Here is a 21,906-nt window from a genome sequence, read left to right as displayed (position 1 = left end):
CTGCAGAAAACCATTTAAATGCAGTTTCGGATGTAGTTTGCTAGGGGTTAATACCTTCCTCTATGTTCCTCAGCGCTCTCTCTCCAGAGCGAGAGTGGACGTTAACCTGAAGTCCATTGCAGAGCGGCTAAACGTCTCTGCTTGGAGTCATCTTTGTAGTGTATGTGCTTTAAGTCAGAACTACTTTTTACAGCTCCTGTATACTGTAGTACCGGCAGTGACCACACCGGTATATAAGCTGTGTGCATGCCTCTGTACCCCAGTCTAGAGATTACCCTCCTCCAGTAAAGACCTGTTGTTTGTTTATGTACAGCATCCGTGTAATTATTTATCCACTGAACCACGGATCTAACAGTGGCGACGACTGTCGATGCGAATCTACCTGCAACATAAAAAAAAATAGTCGAGTCCCGGAACACTGGCGTCAACCGCGAGCAACCGCCCAGCAGTCAGGCAGAGATCCAACTTCGCTGGGGAGGCTGTGGAGAGCCGGGCTTGGTTCCCCAGCCACAACGAGCAGTAAGAGACCGACGACAGGTCCAGAGCAGACCGTTCCCGAGCAGCGGCGGCTGGAGCCGACCGACGGCAAAGAGAGAGAGCCGAGCAGCGTTGATGGGGTAAGAAAGAGGGTGAAGAGAGCAGGGCGCAGCCGGGGGTTGATCACCGAGCGGCGTCGAGGAAAAATACTGCAAACCGGAGAGAGAGAGAGAGGGTAAGAAACAGCCGGGTTCGAGACTGAGCGGCGTCGGCAAATATCAAGAGAAGAACGCGCAGAGCACAGCCAGGGAATCACGGGCTGATCAGGGTCCACAGGGCGAAGCAAGGGGAGATGCCATTGAGCCGCGGAGAAGAAGGGAGAGCGCGGGAGACGCCATTTTGCGAAGCCGCAGCGGAGAAGACGGGCGAGCGCGGGAAGGAAGGAAAGCGCGGGAGACGCCATTTTGTGCCAGCGGAGAAGAAGGGGAAGCGCGGGAGGCGCCATTGGTGATAGTTAACGCACAACCAAGGATGCCGAAGAGTGGCAGTATCTCTACGTTCGACAATGAAGTCGAAGATTGGGTGACATATGTGGAACGTATTGAGGTGTACTGCAGGGTGAATGAAGTGCCAGATGCTAATAAAGCACTGGTTCTGTTAAATTCCATGGGTGCAAAAACTTATGGGTTACTGCAAAATCTAATAACCCCAGAGAAGCCGGTAAACAAGAATTTTGAAAGCATAGTAGAAATCCTACAGGACCACTTAAACCCCACACCGCTGCTGATAGCAGAACGATTTAAGTTCCATAAAAGGAACCAACACAAAGACGAAAGCAATGCTGAGTACCTAACGGAACTGCGCAAGCTATCGAAATACTGCCAGTTTGGAGCAGGACTAGCCGACACGTTAAGGGACAAGTTTGTGTGTGGGCTACAAAGTGAAGGAACCCAGAAACGGCTTCTATCAGAAAAGGACCTTACGCTGGACAAAGCTTTCAGTATGGCAGTATCACACGAAGCAGCCGCAAGGGGCGCTGCAGAGATACAACGGAGACCGCAAGAATATGGCACCAACGAAATGACCTATGGAACAGGGAAGTGCTATCGTTGCGGCAGAACAACACATGACCAGAAAGATTGTTGGTTCAAGGACCAAGTGTGCAGACAGTGTGGGAAAGCAGGACACATAGCAAGAGCCTGCAGGTCTGGGAAGAAAACCAACAGTAAGAAATCTCCACAGGAGAAGTACAAAAAGGTACACCAGGTGATGGACAGTGGTTCAGACGAACAGAAAAGTGACACAGACTCCGGAAGCAAGGAGCTGGGTTGTCTGAAACTACATAAGGTAACCGAAATGGAGGATCACCAGCCTATCTGGGTTACACTCAAGATAGACGGAGCCCAAGTGGAAATGGAATTGGACACAGGGTCAGCTCTAACAGTCATAAATCAAAGAGACTACAAGCGGCTATTTTCACACATACCCTTGAAAGCTACAGAGATTGTCTTGAAGACGTATACGGGGCAAAAAGTCTACCCCAAAGGAAAAATAAGGGTGAAAGTGACATATAAAGGCCAGGAAATACCTAAAATGGATATATATGTATTGCCAAATGGAGGACCACCACTGCTAGGACGTGAATGGATCCGGAAGATACAATTAGATTGGCATTCCATACAGGCACTGAAGGTTGAGGCCAAAAAGGATGACGACGTCACACCTGGACGACTGTCAAAAATGCTAACTGACGCAAAAGAAGTGTTCCAGGAGGGACTAGGAACACTAAAAGGAATAACAGCAACAATTAAAATAGAGGATAATGCAAGTCCAAAGTTGCTGAAGGCCAGACCAGTGCCTTATGTGATCAGACCAGCGGTTGAAGCAGAGCTGGAAGGGTTGGAACGTTCAGGAGTACTGTTCAAAGTGGACTGGAGCGAGTGGGCTACACCCATCGTTCCTGTAATGAAGAGGTCGTTGAGTAATACGCCTGGGGAACCAAAGAAGGTCTGCATCTGTGGGGATTTTAAGGTGACAGTGAACCCAGTCCTTCACACGGTGCAATATCCGCTTCCACGAATTGAGGATATTTTTGCCTCGCTATCTGGTGGTAAACGCTTCACCAAAATTGATCTAGCCCAGGCGTACTTGCAAATGGAGGTAGAAGAAGCTTCGAAACATTACCTTACGATCAACACTCATAAAGGTCTCTATCAATACAACCGGCTGGTGTTTGGAGTAGCCTCGGCTCCGGCTCTCTGGCAAAGGGCGATGGATCAGGTCCTGCAAGGGATTCCAGGGACCCAGTGTTATTTGGACGACATCTTGGTCACGGGCGAAAATGACGGTGATCACCTCGCTAACTTGGAGAAGGTGCTCGCCAGATTAAAGGAATATGGGCTACGAGCTAATCGCCACAAGTGCGAGTTTTTCCAGAAACAGATCTCATATTGTGGCCACGTCATCGATGAAGAGGGGTTACATAAGTCCCCTGACAAGATTGAGGCAGTAGTCAAGGCTCCAGCACTGGAAAATGTGTCACAACTGAGGTCGTTCCTCGGGCTGGTAAACTATTACCACAAGTTCTTACCAAATTTGTCTACGGTATTACACCCGCTGAACACCCTACTGCAAACAGGGGTACCATGGAAGTGGGATGACGAACGTAGACGAGCTTTCCAGAAGTGTAAGGAATTGATCACATCAAAAGAGGTGTTGGCCCATTTCAACCCAGCACTACCAATTCGTTTGGCATGTGATGCATCACCCTACGGCATTGGAGCCGTGCTGTCTCTCAAATTCCCAGACGGGTTGGAGAGGCCAGTAGTCTTTGCGTCTCGGTCACTAACCTCAGCCGAGCGCAACTACGCCCAGATTGATAGGGAGGTCCTCAGCCTAGTATGGGGAGTAAAAAAATTCAACCATTATCTGCATGGGCAGAAGTTCACCTTGCTTACTGACCACCAACCACTTGTCTCCATCTTTAATCCTAAGAAGGGCGTGCCAGTAATGACTGCACAGCGGTTACAAAGATGGTCCCTGTTTCTAGGGGCGAATCAATATGAAGTAGAATATAAAGGCACGAAACAGCATAGGAACGCTGATGGGCTATCGCGCCTGCCAGTGCCTATGGTGGAGGAAGCACCAGCAGTGGACCCTATCGAGATATTTTATTCGTCGATAATTGAACGATTGCCAGTAACAAACGCGGATATAGAGAAGGAGACCCGCAATGATCCGACGCTGTCACGGGTATATGAATTGACGGTGAGGGAATGGCCAACACATGGCGACTCACTGTTGCCAGCATTCTCATCCAGAAGAGAACAGCTGTCAGTATGCCAGGGGACAGTGATGTGTGGATCCAGAGTGGTGATTCCACCCAAGTTAAGGGAGAGAGTGCTAAAGGAGCTACATGAAGGTCATCTGGGGGGAGTGAAAATGAAAAGCCTTGCTAGGGCTTATGTGTGGTGGCCGGGAATCGATCAATAAATCGAAGACCTAACTAAGAGCTGCTTACGATGCCAAAAGGTCCAAAATGCACCACCACATGCCCCTCTACACCCATGGGAGTGGCCCTCCTCTCCATGGCAACGGGTGCACATTGATTTTGCTGGTCCATTCATGGACTCAATGTTCTTAATAGCAGTGGATGCTCATTCAAAGTGGCCTGAGGTGATAAAGATGTCTTCAACCACTACAGAGAAAACGATTGCAGTCCTACGGACCATATTTGCCAGAAACGGTTTGCCAGAGCAGATCTGTTCTGATAATGGACCACAGTTTGTGTCCAACGAGTTCCAAAAATTCATGAAAAGGAATGGGGTAAGGCATTACACATCCGCCCCGTATCATCCAGCCACCAATGGATTGGCTGAGAGGTTCGTACAAACCTTTAAGAAGGCGATAAAGGCCATGTGCGATGAGGAAATTCCACTACAGCATAAGATGGACAATTTCTTATTAGCCTACCGAAATGCGACACATGCAGTTACCAACTAGACCCCGGCCATGATGTTCTTTAACCGAAGGTTGAGATCTCGTCTGGACTTGCTCAGACCAAATGTACGAAGAAATGTTGAGGACAAACAATTCCAGCACATCAACGAGAAGCCGACAAGGAGCTTCAATGTAGGGCAACCAGTCTTGGCCCGGGACTATCTAACAGAGAAGTGGCAACTCGGAACGATATGTACAAGGCAGGGGCCATTAATGTACACAGTGGATGTCGGGGAGAACATTGTGAGACACCACGTCGATCAGATCTTAGCGTCACAGGAAGGCGTCAACCCCATGTCTCGAGTACCTGGGGATGAACCCGACATACCGGTAGCATCTACTTCAGACCCAGTAGCAGTGGAACCCGATGAACTACCCGATGAAAAGGGGTCAGAATCGCCTCTGCACCAAGAACAAGAACCTCCGGAAAGGCGCTATCCCGAAAGGGTCAGGAAGCCGCCCCAAAGACTGAATCTATAAATGGACTTTTGTTATTGAATGTACATGTAAAAATGTAATTGTTATTTGAATATTAAGGGGGTATTATTAATCTAAAAAGGGAGGAATTGTAGTGTATGTGCTTTAAGTCAGAACTACTTTTTACAGCTCCTGTATACTGTAGTACTGGCAGTGACCACACCGGTATATAAGCTGTGCGCATGCCTCTGTACCCCAGTCTAGAGATTACCCTCCTCCAGTAAAGACCTGTTATTTGTTTATGTACAGCATCCGTGTAATTATTTATCCACTGAACCACGGATCTAACAATCTTGGCCTCGTATAGTGTTTGGTCTAACGGCTAATATAAATTTAGAAATCTATGATTCAAAATAAATACAGTAAAAAATAAAAAAAAACCATTGAAATCCATCCTCGGGTACTCTACAACTAGCGAAGCTGCACTTACAGCTTCCATCCTATATAACTGGAGGCAAGTGCAATATTACTACTTAAAACAGAAGATTCCCCCACTAGTAGTACCCCTCTCAGACCTACCATTCTGAAGGAGTGAGTGTAATATCCAGGGTATTTAGCTGTGTTTTTGTTGAATCGTCGAGCTGGTAATTGCTGCAACACTCGCTGCTGAAGTAAGTTCTATTTGGGGCTGCGATGATTCCATCTATTCCAGCTGTCAGGACCGTGGGGTGGGGAGGCTGGCCTTTAGTTGTGGAGTCTGCAGGATGTGTAGGAAAGGAGACTTGTGTCCTGCAGCTGAATCATTAGAATCTCAAAACTGTGGAAAGATGCCGACTCTTTCACCAGTCCTCTCGCTGTGTACGGCAGTGCAAACAGCTGCATGACACAGCAGAAAAAAACACTTACTCAGATCAATCGGGCAGACAAAGGTATAGTATTGGGAGTGTGCCATTACACAGCACTCAACAATCACAAGCATAAAGCTACAGGAAATATAAACTGGATTAAGTCATTTTAGTGCACTGAAGAATTTAAAGTTTAAAAAAAAATAAACCCAGAATGCGCCAGTTTCCTGTCCGCTTATTGCCAGATCAGGATCAGTAGCAGTGGCAGTTTGGCCTTGATCTGGATGATACCATGTTACATCAGCGAAATGAGACAGCTGTCGTCGTCTTGCCTGCGTATTTTGAGTGCGTCCGAAAACAGCGTTTTGGAAGTTGCGGTGTGTGTGCGAGCTGAACCTTTGGAGCTTGGCGTGGCGGGCCATTGAAAGATTGTTCCTCTTTCTTTCTGCAGGAGATGGAGAGGCGGACTCCTTCGCTGGCAGACTGTCGAGGGAGTGCAGAGACGGCCGTCGCCACACATGCTGAAGAGACAACTGCACTGAACCGAGGCGAGCTTTGCAATAGGTACGTTCGCAGTCCTTGAGGCTGTCGGGGATGTCGGTCAAGTTCCTTATAAAAATCAACTCTTGTTGCCAGTAACCTTGTGGTATGTGCACTGTGATGTGTGTATAACCAGCGTTTGTGATTTCCTGGCATTATCGGCAGTACAGTAATATTTTCAGAGATGATAAACCTGCAAATACTGGACTTCTGATAAAGATTCCATATTAGCCTATCTGTCGCTTTGAAGTGTCCACTAACCCGCTGTGCATTTCCTATTGATATTTGAAATTAAGCAGCAGATTTTACATCTGAATGATTCTTTTAAAAAGATGGTGCACACTCATTGTGTTCGCTGTTTTTGGACAATACTAATCAAAATTCTTGGTTCGGCAAGCTCTGCAGAAGATGTAGTGTTTAGGACGAAAAGGAAAACAATATGCAGTTTTATAGAGAAATTTCTGTTCCGAATGAGCTAAAATTTCTGGGACTGTTTCTGAAATACTGAGACCAGCATTACTTTCACATCACAGACAATTGTGCACACTTAATCTTCAAAACTATCGGCTGGAATTTGCTGGGGCAGGACATCTGGCTGGTTAGATTTTTTCCTGTACACTTCTGCTCAAATTATTTTTGCTCTAAGTTGCTGGAAGTGCGAGCTGACAAAGGCACGGCGCGGGCAATGAGGCATCTGGGACCTTGGTGAATGACGGGACCAACAGTCCTTAACCAGTGAGATTTAAAGATTGAGGAATAAACAGAGGAAGGACTGAGAAGGAGGGTGAATGAGAGTCAAGTCCGGTACAGAAAGAGAAACAGAGGGAAGAAAGATTGGATTAAGAGAGGGAGAGAGAAAAAAAGAGACAGAAAGGAAAAGTAAGATAAAAATGTAAAATGTGACATTTTAAAATCTCCACCAACAATTCACACCTGACGAATGCCACACTTTTAATTGTTCACTTTTTGGCCAGAGAGGTTGATTGGCAGTCATTAACAATTATCACATTGTTAAAAGGATACTTGCGCTATTAATTACTGGACTTGACGTTCTCTAGAGAGTTTAATGGGCAAATAATGTGTGAATGCAGCAACGTCATGAAAATCACAGAGGTTAAGGGGCGAGATGACGTATTCAAGAAGCTAATGGGAGCTGCGCAAATCGTCCAGCAACTTGTGCCGATGCGCAATTCACGGGATATCTCTTCCTCGCTACAAGTTGCTGGCCGATTTGCGCATTAATAACGACGAGCGTCGTTCACAGGTCATTATTTTTTCAGCAAATTCCGTCCTGATATATTAGCATCATTTGATAAAGATGCTTTAGGATTGACTATTCAGTGTGAGCATTTAAGGTGCCGTGTAATTGTAGATTGAGCTCCATGTGCGTGTACTAGAGTTAAATAAACATTTTTCAAATGACAGAAGCCTTTTTATTAATACTTCCTGTCGCCCTGTGATGTTCCGTAACTAAAAAAATAAACAAAACAATCTTTCCTTGGTGTAACCCGAGATTTGTGTTGCTGTGGTTTTCATGTGGTTTTCAAATGGTTCCAAGAGGAATCATTATAGTTAGATTGTGTAATAATAAAACACCAAACAGTTACTGTAAATAGTGCATTGACCACGTTACAATTCTTTATGTTCTGGTACAGTTTTATATTGCAATTGCTGAATTCTGGGTACCTCAACTCTTGAAATATCTGAGAACATTTTAGATATTAAAAAGAGGGTGTATGATGAATGTCAGGTGAATTCTTCAAGGGAGAACCAGACCAAATACAATAAGTTGAGAGGGGAAGTGAAGATGAAAATAAGATTGTCAAAGCGAGAATATGAGAGTAGAATGGCGGTTAACATAAAAGGGAACCCAAAAATCTTCTACCGGCATGTAAACAGTAAGCAGGTAGTAAGAGGCGGGGTGGGGCCTATTGGGGACAATGAAGTGATATATGCTTAGAGGCGCAGGGCAAGGCTAGAATACTCAATGAGTACTTTGTATCGGTGTTTACTAAGGAGGTGGATGCTGACAAAATATCGGTAGAAGTGGAAAAGGCAGAAGCAATGGAAGGGGTGAGAATTGATAGACAGGATGTACTAGAAAGGCTGGGTATGCTTAGAATGGATAAGTTGCCTGGTCCAAATGGCTTGCATCCCAGGCTGCTAAGGGAATTGGGGGAGGAGATAGCAGAAGGGCTTGCCATAATTTTCCAATCTTCCCTAGATGTGGGGGAGGTGCCTGAGGATTGGAAAGTGGCAAATGTGACACAATTGTTCAAGAAAGTGTGCAAGGACAATTCTAGTAACGACAGGCCGGTCAGTTTAATATCAGTGGTGGGTAAAGTTTTAGAAACAATAATCAGGGAAAAAATTAACGGGCACTTGGAGAGGTTTAAGCTAATTAAGGAGAGCCAACATGGATTTGTAAAAGGCAGATCATGTTTGACTAACCTAATTGAATTTTTTGATGAAGTAACAGGGAGGATTGATGAAGGGAATGCAATAGATGTTGTCTATATGGATTTTAGGAAGGCGTTTGACAAAGTACCACATAGAAGGCTGGTTAACAAAATTGAGGCTCATGGAATAGGCGGGTCAGTGGCAGCTTCGATAAGGAATTGGCTTAAGGACAGAAAACAGTGAGTTGTGGTAAATGGCTGTTTTTCAGACTGGGGCATGGTAGACAGTGGTGTCCCAAAGGGTCAGTGTTGGGGCCACTGCTTTTTTTGATATATATATAAATGACCTGGATATTGGAATACAGAGTAGAATTTCTAAATTTGCCGATGACACCAAACTTGGGGGTGTGGCAAACAGTGAGGATGATACCAATCGACTGCAACAGGACATAGAAAGGCTAGCAGAATGGGCAGATAAGTGGCAGATGGAATTTAATACAGAGAAGTGTGTGGTGATGCATTTTGGCAGAAGGAACAGGGAGAGGCTATATACACTTAATGGCACCGTTTTAAAGAGTGTGCAGGGACAGAGGGACCTGGGAGTTAATGTGCATAGGTCCCTGAAGGTGGCAGTACATTTTGAGAGTAGTTAGCAAAGCATATGGGATCTTGGGCTTCATAAATAGAGGTATTGAGTACAAAAGTAGAGAAGTTATGCTGAACCTTTATATAGCGCTGGTTAGGCCACAACTGGAGTATTGCGTCCAGTTCTGGTCGTCACACTTTAGGAAGGATGTGAATGCACTTGAGAGGGTGCAGAGGAGATTTACCAGAATGGTTCCAGGGATGGGGGATCTTAGCTACAAGGGCAGGTTGGAGAAACTGGATTTGTTTTCATTAGAGCAAAGGAGGTTGCGGGGTGATTTGATCGAGGTGTACAAGATTATGACGGGTTTGGCTAGGCTAGATGGGGAAAGGCTGTTCCCACTCGTTGATGGTACAAGGACTAGGGGATACAGATTGAAGGTTTTGGGCAAGAGATACAGGGGGGATGTGAGGAAAAACTTCTTTACGCAGCGAGTGGTGAGGACCTGGAACTCGCTGCCGACGGAAGTAGTGGAAGCGGCGACACTTAATATTTTCAAGGGGAGACTGGATAGTCACTTGAGGGAAACTAACTTGCAGGGCTACGAGGATAGAGCGGGGGAATGGGACTGACTGTATTGCTCTACAGCGAGTCGGCATGGACTAGATGGACTGAATGGCTTCCTTCTGTGCCTCTATGACTCTATATACAGAAGTATATTGTGGGGAACATTGACAGATTAGTATATTTAAGGGTAAATGTTGCAAATGTGCACTCCCAGGGAAGAGCTTTGTCTACTCGCAGCACAGATTGAGAATTTGGGTGCAGAAGTCAGTGGGCCCTTAAGGATTTGCTGACCACTTGAGTTGCCTGTTTTACTGATACGCACTCACTCTGGGGAAATCTCTGTGCTGGAGATTCAAGCTGATAAAACTCATCCGTTAACGTTTTTTCTGTTACTTGAACTAGCAGGACACGGTTTGGAAGGATGTAATACAAATGGTTACAAATTGTAAACTGCTGTAAATTAGTGACGCTACAAGTGTGATTCAACAACAGCTTGCATTTATATAGCGTCTTTAATGTAGTAAAACGCCCCAATGCGTTTCACAGGGCTGTAATCGGACAAAAATTGACACCGTGCCAAAGAAGGAGACAGTAGAACAGGTGACCAAAAGATGGTCAAAGTAGTAGGTTTTAAGGAGCGTCTTATAGGAGGAGGAGAGAGGCGGTAAACTGATGTTCTGCCAGGAGTGATGCAAAGGCATTGACACTCCTGGTTACAAAACTCAGGCACACCCGTATCGATCGCTGTGATTGCACAGCCTTCTCTAATTTTTGTGTTGAAATTTGAACGCAAACAATATTCCCAAGAACAACCAAGACAGAGAAAGTTGGGCACACAGAGGGATCTGAATCACAAGTCCGCTGGACAGATTTCTGGATCTACAGTTCAGACTCTGGTTTCTGCACCAACCTGGTTGCAGGTGTTTCCATCAAATAACGAACACTTGGGGCTGTGAGTCACGACCTCCTGGCCTGGAACGAGCTCTGGGCGTAGGTGTTTACGTGCAGAGATCTGGTCTCTAGCGGGTAATTGAGCACCAATAGGAGTGTTCACTTTCTCAGACCATTAAAGAGACTGCAGTACATTTGAGGTGCACAAGAAATCCACTGGGGCTTCTGAACACTTCAAACTTGGCTTTGCCGCTCTAGAGTTGCCATCCTCCCAGCACCAGGCCCAGCCAGTCTGAGATGGCCTCCCAGGGGATCTCACACCGCTTGTCTCTACTGGGTGCTGGAGTCAGATTGGGATCGGAGCCCAGAAACATGCTGTCACTTTTCCATAGATGTATGTCAAAACTGCTGTGCATGGAAGCAAAAATGGCAGCATAACTGCATCTTGAGAATGTGTCACAAGCATCAAATCTAATTGATAACACTCAAAACCTTAAGATTAAGTTGCATCCTATAATTCTGTCCCCTAATTTATAAGTGTTAAAACACACGGGCCCCTGAAATTCTGATAGGGTGCAAGCCCAGAGGATCTATCAAACTATCGGTGCGGAGGGAGGAAGCAGGTGGGGGTTGGAATTTTGGGGGAGAAGAGAGGTTCCGCTCGTTCTTTGCTCACATTTACGTTCAATCCTAAATTCTGCCAGAAGTGAGTAAGAGTTGTAAGATGTGCCCATCCTGGCTAAGGTACAGCCAGGCAAATAATGAGTTTAGGCCATGTTGACATCATAAGTCCTAAATTCCGTCACTTCCTCCTTGGGATCGGTTGATCTAATGAATGGCACTATAGGACAGGTGACTTGGAACTGAGGAAGTTTGATGCTGGCATCTTAAAGGCACATTGTTGTGTTTTATTGCGCTGTTAGAGTCATTACTTTGGATTGGTCGTTTGCCCATTTTTTTTCCTCTTCATTCTTGAGGCTCCCAGCTTCATGTCGAAGTCACCCTTAAGTATTTCTCTTGTTTGTGGAATTGCCCTAAAATGAAGGGGAAAGCTTCAAAATGTATTTTTCCCATGTGGGGATTTTTCCCCCTCTATGATTTATTTGTTGGAGGTGGAAGAGGAGGAGGGACATGGGAAGCCAGGCTCATAAAGCAGCACCACAGGGAATCTAGACCCTCCTGCAGACACCCAGTTACCAGAGTGTCTAGTTAGGAGGCCTCCGTGTTCTGAACGACATATACAGAAGTTTTTGGAGCTTCCACTATACTCAGCAGACTCTGCATTGCAGAGAAAACCCTCTTTATTAGCGCTGCAAGGGATGGCATTGGACTCTGCTGCCATTTGCCGCACGTCTTTGGAGTGCCTTCGTCTGATTCTAATGCTGTCCAAGCATTCGCCTTGCCATGGCAAGACCCCTGAGATTCTAGTCTGACTTCCCTGTAGTCAGGGTTTCGCATCTCATGTGCCTGCACTTGGGATCTGGAGGTGGAGCACAATGTACCATCGGGAGTACTGTGTTCAGTTCTGGGCTCCGCATCGCGGGAAGGATATATTGACCTTGGAGCGGATACAGTGCAGATTCATCAGAATGATACCGGGTCTTAGAATTAAACTATGAAGACAGGTTGCATAAACTTGGCTTGTATTCCCTTGAGTTTAGAAGGTTGAGGTGTGATCTAATTGAGGTGTTTAAATGATAAAGGATTCCATGGGGTGGATACAGAGAAACTATTTCCTCTGATGTGGAATCCAGAACAGCGAGGCACAATCTTAAAATTAGAGCCAGGCCATTCAGGAGTGAAATCAGGAAGCACCTTTTCACAGTGGCAGTGAAAATATGGAATTCTCTCTCCCAGAAGGCTGGGAATGCTGGGACAATTGAAATTTTCAAGGCTGAGATCGCCAGATTTATATTAGGTAAGGGTATCAAGGGATAAGGCTTGTGCATGGAGTTGAGGTACAGATCAGCCATGATGTAATTGAATGGCGGGAACAGGCTTGAGGGACTGAATGACCTACTCCCGTTCCTTTTGTTCCTACAATATCTCATCGTCTTGCTTCATTGTGAGTTGCAAATCACCCTATGTCAATTTCTCTTCCAGATATCTGCATCGTCCCCCAGTTAATCTAGTGTGAATGGTGATTGGGTTCATGACTGAGTGGGCCAATTTCTGCAGGCAATGATAGACATTGAAGTATTCTGACATTGGTTCCTTCTTTCACTGTAGCACCGTTCTTGCTTCCAGTTGCTGTGGAAACAAAAAGAATGAGAAATGTCATGAGTTTCCTATTGTCCTCTTTTTCCACCCTGTTCAGCTCATGTGAGAATTTCCTCAGAATGCGATCCTCGGGGGAAAAAAAAATTGTATTTATATAGCGCCTTTAATGAAAGAGGGAGCTGTTCCTTTGGGTCGGGCTCCACTTAAACTGGCCTGGGACCAGTTTCCTGGCAAATTGAATAACTAGGGCTGTAGATAGGACTTTAAACTTAAAAGGTGGGGAGAGGGAACAGGTGAGTGGAAATGTAGTAAGCTAAAGAGAAATGTCAAGAAAATAGAACAGTGCAGTGAATTGGGTAAAAATAAGCAGTGTGGGACAGGAAGGGACAGAGAGTTTAAAGGTAATAGTGCATCAATGAATAAGGTCAAAGCAAGGAATACTGGTTAAAAGTTAAAACTAAAGGTTCTTTATCTGAATGCATGAAGCATCTGTAACAAGACAGATGAATTAGTGGCACAAATAGAGATAAATGGCTTTGATATAATAGCCATTACAGAGACGTGGTTGCAAGGTGACCAAGGTTGGGAATTAAATATTCCAGGGTATTTGACGTTTCAGAAAGACAGGCAGGCTAGAACAGGAGGTGGAGCAGCCTTGATAATTAAGTGTGACTTAAGGACAGTAGCGAGAAAGGATCTTGGCTCGGAAGATCAGGAAGTAGAATCAGTATGGATGGAGATAAGTAATAACAAGGGGCAGAAAACAGTGGTGGGAGTAGATTATAATCCCGTAACAGTAGCTATACCGTAGGACAGAGTATTAATTGAGAAATAATAGGAGCTTGTAACAAAGGTAATGCAATAATCATGGAGGACTTTAATCTTCATATAGATTGGGCAAATCAAATTGGCATGGGTAGTCTGGAGGACGTGTTCATAGAATGCATTCGAGACAGTTTCCTAGAACAGTATGTCATGGAACCAACCAGGGAACAGGTTATTTTAGATCTAGTTTTGTGTAATGAGACAGGGTTAATTAGTAATCTCATAGTAAAGGATCTTCTGGGGAAGAGTATGATAGAATTTCACATTGTTTGAGAGTGACATTCAAGTCCGAAACTAAAGTCTTAAACTTAAATAAAGCCAATTATGTAGGTATGAGGGGAGAGTTGGCCAAGGTAGATTGGGAAACTAAAAGGTATGTTGGTAGATAAGCAGTGGAAAACATTTAAAGAAATATTCCAATATTCTCATCGAGTATACATTCCATTGAGAAATAAAAAATCCATGGGAAAAGTGATCCAACCGTGGCTAACTAAAGAAGTTAAGGATAGTATTAGATTAAAAGAAGAGGCTTATAATGTTGCTATGAATAGTAGTAAGCCTGAGGATTGGGAGAGCTTTAGAAACCAGCAAAGGATGACCAAAAAATTAATAAAAAGGGAGAAAATGGAATATGAGTAAATTAACAAAAAATATAAGAACAGATTGTAAGAGCTTCTACAAGTATATAAAAAGGAAGAGAGTAGCAAAAGCATGCGTTGGTCCTTTCGAGGCTGAGACAGGTGAAATTATATTGGGGAACAAGGTAATGGCAGAGACCTTAAATAAATATTTTGTATCTGTCTTCACAGTAGAAGAACAAATTGTACACCAAAAATAGTGGGGATCCAAGGGGCTAATGAGAGTCAGGAACGTAAGTATTAATATCAGTAGAGAAAAAGTACTTGAGAAACTAATGGGACTAAAAGCCAACAAAATCCCCTGGACCTGATGGACTAAATCCTAGGGTTCTAAAAGAGATGGATGCAAAATTCCCTAGATTCTGGAAAGGCCCCAATGGATTGGAAGGTAGCTAATGTAACCCCACTATTCAAGAAAGGAGGGACAGAGAAAACAGGGAACTACAGTCCAGTTAGCCTGACATCAGTCATCAGGAAAATGCTGGAATCCATTATTAAGGAAGTGGTAACAGGGCACTTAAAAAATCATAATATGATTAGGCAGAGTCTGTTCGATATCTTAATGTTGTGTCCTTCAATAATCAGACTGCAGGGAACGATTCAACAGGTGTTTACTGCATGAGGGTTACTCCAGAACTAACTGTACAGATCACTACTCAGGGTTTATATACAGGTGTGGTCACTGCTGGTACTACAGTATACAGGAGCTGTAAAAAGTAGTTCTCCCCTTAAAGGTACATACATTACAATTCCTCCCCTTTTTAGATTAACAGTACCATAACACTCATTTAACAATTAAATATCAAACTAATTACAATTAACACTTTTAACATGCAACATTAGCTGAAAATAGTCTATTTATAAATTCAGTCTTTGGGGAGGCTTCCTGATCCTTTCTGGATAGCGCCTTTCCCGAGTGTCTTGCTCTTGGTGCGGAGGCGATTCTGGCCCCCTGTCGTCGGTTGGTTCATCAGCTTCCGATGCTACTGTTTCTGGGGTAGATGCTACCTGTACGTCGGGTTCATCACCAGGTACGTATGGGCGAGGCATGGGGTTGACTTGTTCCTGTGACTCTAGGATCTGGTCAGCATGGCGTCTCACGATGCTCTCCCCAACGTCCACTGTGTACATTAGTGGGCCCTGCCGTGTGCATATCGTTCCTGGCTGCCATTTTTCTGTTCGGTAGTCGTGGGCCAAGACTGGTTGCCCTACATTGAAGCTCCTTGTTGGTTTCTCATGGATGTGCTGGAATTGCTTACTCTCAACATCTCTTCGTACGTTTGGTCTGAGCAAATCCAGGCGAGATCTTAACCTTTGGTTAAAGAACATCATGGCTGGGGCCTGGTTGGTGACTGCATGTGTCGCATTCCGGTAGGCGAACAGGAAATTGTCCACCTTGTGCTGCAGCGGAATGTTGTCATTGTACATAGCCTTTATTGCCTTCTTAAAGGTTTGTACAAACCTCTCAGCCAATCCATTTGTGGCTGGACGATATGGGGCGGATATGTAATGCCTTACCCCATTCCTTTTCATAAATCTTCGAAACTCTTCGGACACAAACTGTGGTCTGTTATCAGAGCAAATCTGCTCTGGCAAGCCGTTCCTGGCAAAAATGGTCCGTAGGACTGCAATAGTTTTCTCCGTGGTGGTGGAGGACATTTTGATGACCTCAGGCCATTTCGAGTGCGCATCCACGGCTACTAAAAACATTGAGTTCATGAATGGACCAGCAAAATCAATATGCACCCGTTCCCATGGGTGTAGAGGGGCATGTGGTGGTGCATTTTGGACCTTCTGGCATCCTGAGCAGCTCTTTGTCAGGTCCTCGATTTGCTGATCGATCCCCGGCCACCACACATAAGCCCTAGCAAGGCTTTTCATTTTCACCCCTCCCAGATGACCTTCGTGAAGCTCATTGAGCACTCTCTCCCTTAACTTGGGTGGAATTACCACTCGGGATCCACACATCAAGGTCCCCTGGCATACTGATAGCTGTTCTCTTCTGGATGAGAATGCTGGCAACAGTGAGTCGCCATGTGCTGGCCATCCCTTCACCATCAAATCATATACCCGAGACAGTGTCAGGTCATTTCGGGTCTCCTTCTCTTTACCAGCGTTAGTTACTGGCAAGCTTTCAATTATAGTCGAATGAAATATTTTGACAGGATCCACTGCTGGTGCTTCCTCCACAGTAGGCAGTGGCAGGCGTGATAGCCCATCAGCGTTTCCATGCTGTTTCGTGCCCTTATACTCGATTTCATATTGGTGCGCCCCTAGAAAAAGGGACCATCTTTGTAGCCGTTGCGCAGTCATCACCGGAACGCCCTTCTTTGGATTAAAGATGGACACAAGTGGTTGGTGGTCAGTCAGCAAGGTGAACTTCTGCCCGTGCAGATAGTGATTGAACTTTTTCACTCCCCACACTAGGCTGAGTGCCTCCCTGTCAATCTGGGCGTAGTTACGCTCGGCTGAGGTTAGTGATCGTGACGCAAAGGCTATTGGCCTCTTTGAGCCGTCCAAGAATTTGTGCGACAGCACCGCTCCGATGCCGTAGGGTGACGCATCACATGCCAACCGAATTGGTAATGCCGGGTTGTAATGGGCCAATACCTCTTTCGATGTGATTAGTGTTTTGCTCTTCTGGAAAGCTCGTCTACATTCGTCACTCCACTTCCATGGCACCCCAGTTTGCAGTAGGGTGTTCAGTGGGTGTAGTATTGTAGACAAATCTGGCAAGAACTTATGGTAGTAGTTTACCAGCCCGAGGAACGACCTCAGTTGTGACACATTTTCCGGTGCTGGAGCCTTGACTACCGCCTCAATCTTCTCTGGGGAGTTATGTAACCCCTCTTTATCGATAACGTGGCCACAATACGAGATCTGTTTTCTAAAAAACTCGCATTTGGGCGGTTAGCTCGGAGCCCATATTCCTGCAATCTAGTGAGCACCTGCTCCAGGTTGGCAAGTTGATCACTGTCATTTTCGCCCGTGACCAGGATGTCGTCCAAATAACATTGGGTTCCTGGGATCCCTTGCAGGACTTGTTCCATTGCCCTCTGCCAAATAGCCGGAGCTGATGCTACCCCGAATACCAGCCGGTTGTATTGGTAGAGACCTTTATGGGTGTTGATTGTGAGGTATTTTTTTGATGCTTCTTCTACCTCCATTTGCAGATACGCCTGGGCCAGATCAATCTTAGTGAAGCGTTTCCCTCCAGATAGCGAGGCGAAAATATCTTCAATCCGCGGAAGTGGATATTGTACGGTGTGAAGGACCGGGTTCACTGTTACCTTAAAGTCCCCACAGATGCGAACCTTCCTTGGTTCCCCAGGCGTGCTGCTCAATGACTTTTTCATCACAGGACGATGGGTGTAGCCCACTCGCTCCAGTCTACCTTGGACAGTACACCTGAACGTTGCAGACTCTCCAGCTCTGCTTCGACGGCTGGGCGGATCGCATAAGGTCTGGCCTTAAAAAATTTTGGGCTTGCGTTTTCTTCAATTTTAATCATCGCTGTCGTGCCTTTTAGTGTTCCGAGTCCTTGCTGGAACACTTCTTTCGCGTCAGTTAGGATCTTTGACAGTTGCCCAGGTGTGACGTCGTCATCCTTTTTGTCAGCCACAGTCAGTGCCTGTATGGAATGCCAATCTAGCTGTATCTTCCGGATCCATTCACGTCCTAGTAGTGGTGGTCCTCCATCTGGCAATACATATAGGTCCATTTTTGGTGTTTCCTTGCCGTTATATATAACGTTCACCCTTATTTTTCCTTTGGGGTAGACTTTTTGCCCCGTGTACGTCTTCAAGACAATCTTTGTATCTCTCAAGGGTATATGTGAGAATAGCCGCTTGTAGTCCCTTCGGTTTATGACTGTTAGGGCTGTTCCTGTGTCCAATTCCATTTTCACTTAGACTCCTGCTACCTTGAGCGTGACCCAGATAGTTTGGTGATCCTCTGTTTTGATCACATTATGTAGTTTCAGACAACCCAGCTCCTTGCTTCCGGAGTCTGTATCACTCTTCTGTTCGTCTGAACTACTCTCCGTCACCTTATGTACCTTCTTGTACTTCTCCTGTGGAGATTTCTTGCTGCTGGTTTTCTTTCCCGACCTGCAGACTCTTGCTATGTGTCCTACTTTTCCACACTGTCTGCACACTTTGTCCTTGAACCAGCAATCCTTATGGTCGTGTGTTCTGCCGCAGCGATAGCACTTCACTGTTCCGTATGACATTTCATTTGTGCCATATTCTTGCGGTCTCCGTTGTATCTCTGCACCGCCCCATGCTGCTGCTTCGTGTGATACTGCAATGCTGAAAGCCTTGTCCAGCGTAAGATCCTTTTCTGATAGAAGCTGTTTCTGGGCTCCTTCACTTTGAAGCCCACACACAAACTTGTCCCTTAAAGTATCTGCTAGTCCCGTTCCAAACTGGCAGTGTTTCGATAGCTTGCGCAGTTCCGTTAAATACTCAGCATTACTTTCATCTTTATGCTGGTTCCTTTTGTGAAACTTAAATCTTTCTGCTATCAGCAGCGGTGTGGGGTTTAAGTGGTCCTGTAGGATTGACACTATGTTTTCAAAATCCTTTTCTACTGGCTTCTCTGGGGTTACTAGGTTTCGTAGTAAGCCATACATTTTGGCACCCATTGAATTCAACAATACCAGTGCTTTCTTGTCATCTGGCACTTCATTCGCCTTGCAGTATACTTCTATGCGTTCGACATATGTCGTCCAATCTTCGACTTCATTGTCGAACGCTGTGATATTGCCACTCTTCGGCATTTTTGGGGGTGGTTAGACTGGCTTAAAATGGCGTCCCCCGCGCTTTCCTTTCTTCCCCGCTGCGGCTTAAAATGGCGTCTCCCGCGCTTTCCTTTCTTCCCCGCTGCGGCTTAAAATGGCATTTCCTGCACTGCTGCCAACGCCGCTCTCGGCGGTCCTCGTGGCAAATGGTGACACCCTGTGGGTTTCGTGCGCTGCTCCTGCGCTGCTGCCAACGCCGCTCTCAGCGGTCCTCGTGGCAATGGCAGAGCCTCGCGTTTTCCTGCGCGCCTCTCTCCCCCATTGACGCTGCTCGGCCCTTGAACACCGGCTGCGTTCTGCTCTCTCTCACCTCTCTGCCCCGTTGACGCTGCTCGGCCCTTGAACACCGGCTGCGCTCTGCTCTCTCTCGCCTCTCTCCACCGTTGACGCCGCTCGGTCCTGAACACCGGCTGCGCCCTGTGCGCTCTGCCCTCTCCTCCCCGTCGACGCTGCTCGGCCTTTTTCTGTGCCGCTCGGTCGGGCTCTAGCCCGTCGCTGTCTGGGAAGTGTCTGCGCAGTACCTGTTGCCAGCCCGTTTCGCTGGACCACCGTGACTGGAAAGCCAAGCCTGGCTCTCGACAGCCTCCCCTGCGATGCTCAAATCTCCGCTGGATGACTGGGCGGTTGCCCGTGGTCGACGCCCGTGCTTTTGGACTCGACCTTCTTCCACTGTTCTCCAGGAGCGAATCCCTGGGAGGTGATGCAGAGTTGCAGGTAGGTTCGAATCTGCTCGTCGCCAATGTTAGATATCTTAATGTTGTGTCCTTCAATAATCAGACTGCAGGGAACGATTCAGCAGGTGTTTACTGAATGAGGGTTACTCTAGAACTAACTGTGCAGATCACTACTCAGGGTTTATATACAAGTGTGGTCACTGCCGGTACTACAGTATACAGGAGCTGTAAAAAGTAGTTCTCCCCTTAAAGGTACATACATTACAGCGTCAACAAGGTTTTATGAAAGGGAAATCATGTTTGACAAATTTATTAGTGTTTTTTGAGGATGTAACTAGCATGGGAACCAGTGGATGCAGTATATTTGGATTTCCAAAAGGCATTTGATAAGGTGCCAAATAAAAGGTTGTTACACAAGATAAGGGCTCATGGGATTGGAGGGTAATGTATTATCACGGATAGAGGATTGGTTAATGGACAGAAAGCAGAGAGTTGGGATAAACAGGCTGTAATGAGTTGGGTGTGCCGCAAGGATTAGTGCTTGGGCCTCAGCTATTTACAGTCTATATTAATGACTTAGATGAAGGGTCAGAGTGTAATGTATCCAAGTTCGCTGATGATACAAAGCTAGGTGGGAAAATAAGCTGTGAGGAGGACACAGAGCTTGCAAAGGGATATAGACAGGTTAAATGAGTGGGCAATAAGGTGGCAGATGGCGTATAATGTGGGGAAATGGTGAGGTTATTCACTTTGGTAGGAAGAATAGAAAAACAGAATATTTTTTAAATGGTGAGAAACTATTAAATGTTGGTGTTCAGAGAGATTTAGCTGTCCGAGTACAGGAAACACAAAGTTTGCATGCAGGTACAGTCCTTTATTTCAGGACCATGGAACATGGACTAGAAGGCTTACATCTTTAAATGTTCCATGGCCCTTTGCCATTTTTGAAAGTGTCCCTGGTGTAATGAGTATCATTGACAGAAGGGTATTGTGCTCCCTTGTAATGACCTTCCTGCAGCTTTATTGGGAAATCATATGCAACAAAAAAAAGTTGCTGTTCCACACACATTCCAAAGCACGTCATCATTTCTCGGAGATACTGAAGGCCCTCTTTTCTCAACTGGCCACACCCCGAGATCCAACTGGGACAACGTTGCAAACAGATCTGACTTGAGCTCATTGTGAACAATTTCCCCCCTCAAATAAATACCTGCTACAAATACAATATGGTGTCATGGGTATGAACTAGTATGACACAAACAGAACGCTTATTAGATTCACCATGTATTGCTTTTATCTTAACAGTGTATCTATATTTGTAGTACTACACCTATTTCCTATCGTTTGTCTCAAGTTTGTTCACGCTATTTCCTTGGGTCATTGCCCCTTTTCAGTGTTTTGAATGTAACTGTGCTTGTGGCTCAGACTGGTGCATATATTAATAGTCCCTCTTTGAAATTTGAAAGGAGATGGGTAGTGAACGGTGTTCTATCGAAAACCAATGAAATAAATGTTTATTTATAAAGATTATCTTTATTATTTATAATATTTTTTATTACGTATTGGTACTGCATCTATATTACTAGCAGATTTCCCATGGCATTGTTCACGGGTAGTCTGGGCTTTGGAGCATAGTTGTGATGTTCAGTTGCGAACCTGTGTAAGACTAGACGAGATGGCTCACACACCGATACACGCCAGCAGAGACTCGATGGGCCAAATGGCCTGTTTCTGTGCTGTAACATTGAATGATGCCTATCCCTTGTAAGGTCAAAGCTCAAGCGCTCCCTGTTCAGGAAATTGTGGCATCTTGTAAATTGCTGAGGTAAATGAAAGGCCAGTAAATTAATCCTGAATATCAGAAGGCCAATGAATAGCTTTCTTTAATCTTAAAGATTGTTTTACATTTGTAATGTATGTGCGTGCCTGGGTGTGTGGGGGATGGGTGTATGTGTGTGACAGATAAACACTGGATTACAAGCCTTCTCTCATGGTAATGTTCATCGTTTGGATGTTATGTTGCATTA

At 45.5% G+C, this 21,906-nt stretch overlaps 1 protein-coding gene across 1 annotated transcript in view; it reads left to right on the top strand.

Annotated features, from left to right (window-relative positions):
• LOC147113665 (uncharacterized) overlaps positions 1 to 21,906 on the top strand; it is a 126,765-nt gene that overhangs the window by 81,316 nt on the left and 23,543 nt on the right. Inside the window, exon 6 of the mRNA XM_085994913.1 lies at positions 6,190 to 6,302. Within this exon, the coding sequence (XP_085851039.1) occupies positions 6,190 to 6,302 (113 nt within the window). The remainder of the gene's footprint in view (positions 1 to 6,189; positions 6,303 to 21,906) is intronic.

The sequence above is a fragment of the Somniosus microcephalus genome, chromosome 8 (genome assembly GCF_052327205.1).
Source record: "Somniosus microcephalus isolate GS21.2 chromosome 8, FLI_Smic_1.0, whole genome shotgun sequence".
Taxonomy (NCBI): Eukaryota; Metazoa; Chordata; class Chondrichthyes; order Squaliformes; family Somniosidae; genus Somniosus; species Somniosus microcephalus.
This window is presented reverse-complemented; position numbering and strand designations above follow the sequence as displayed.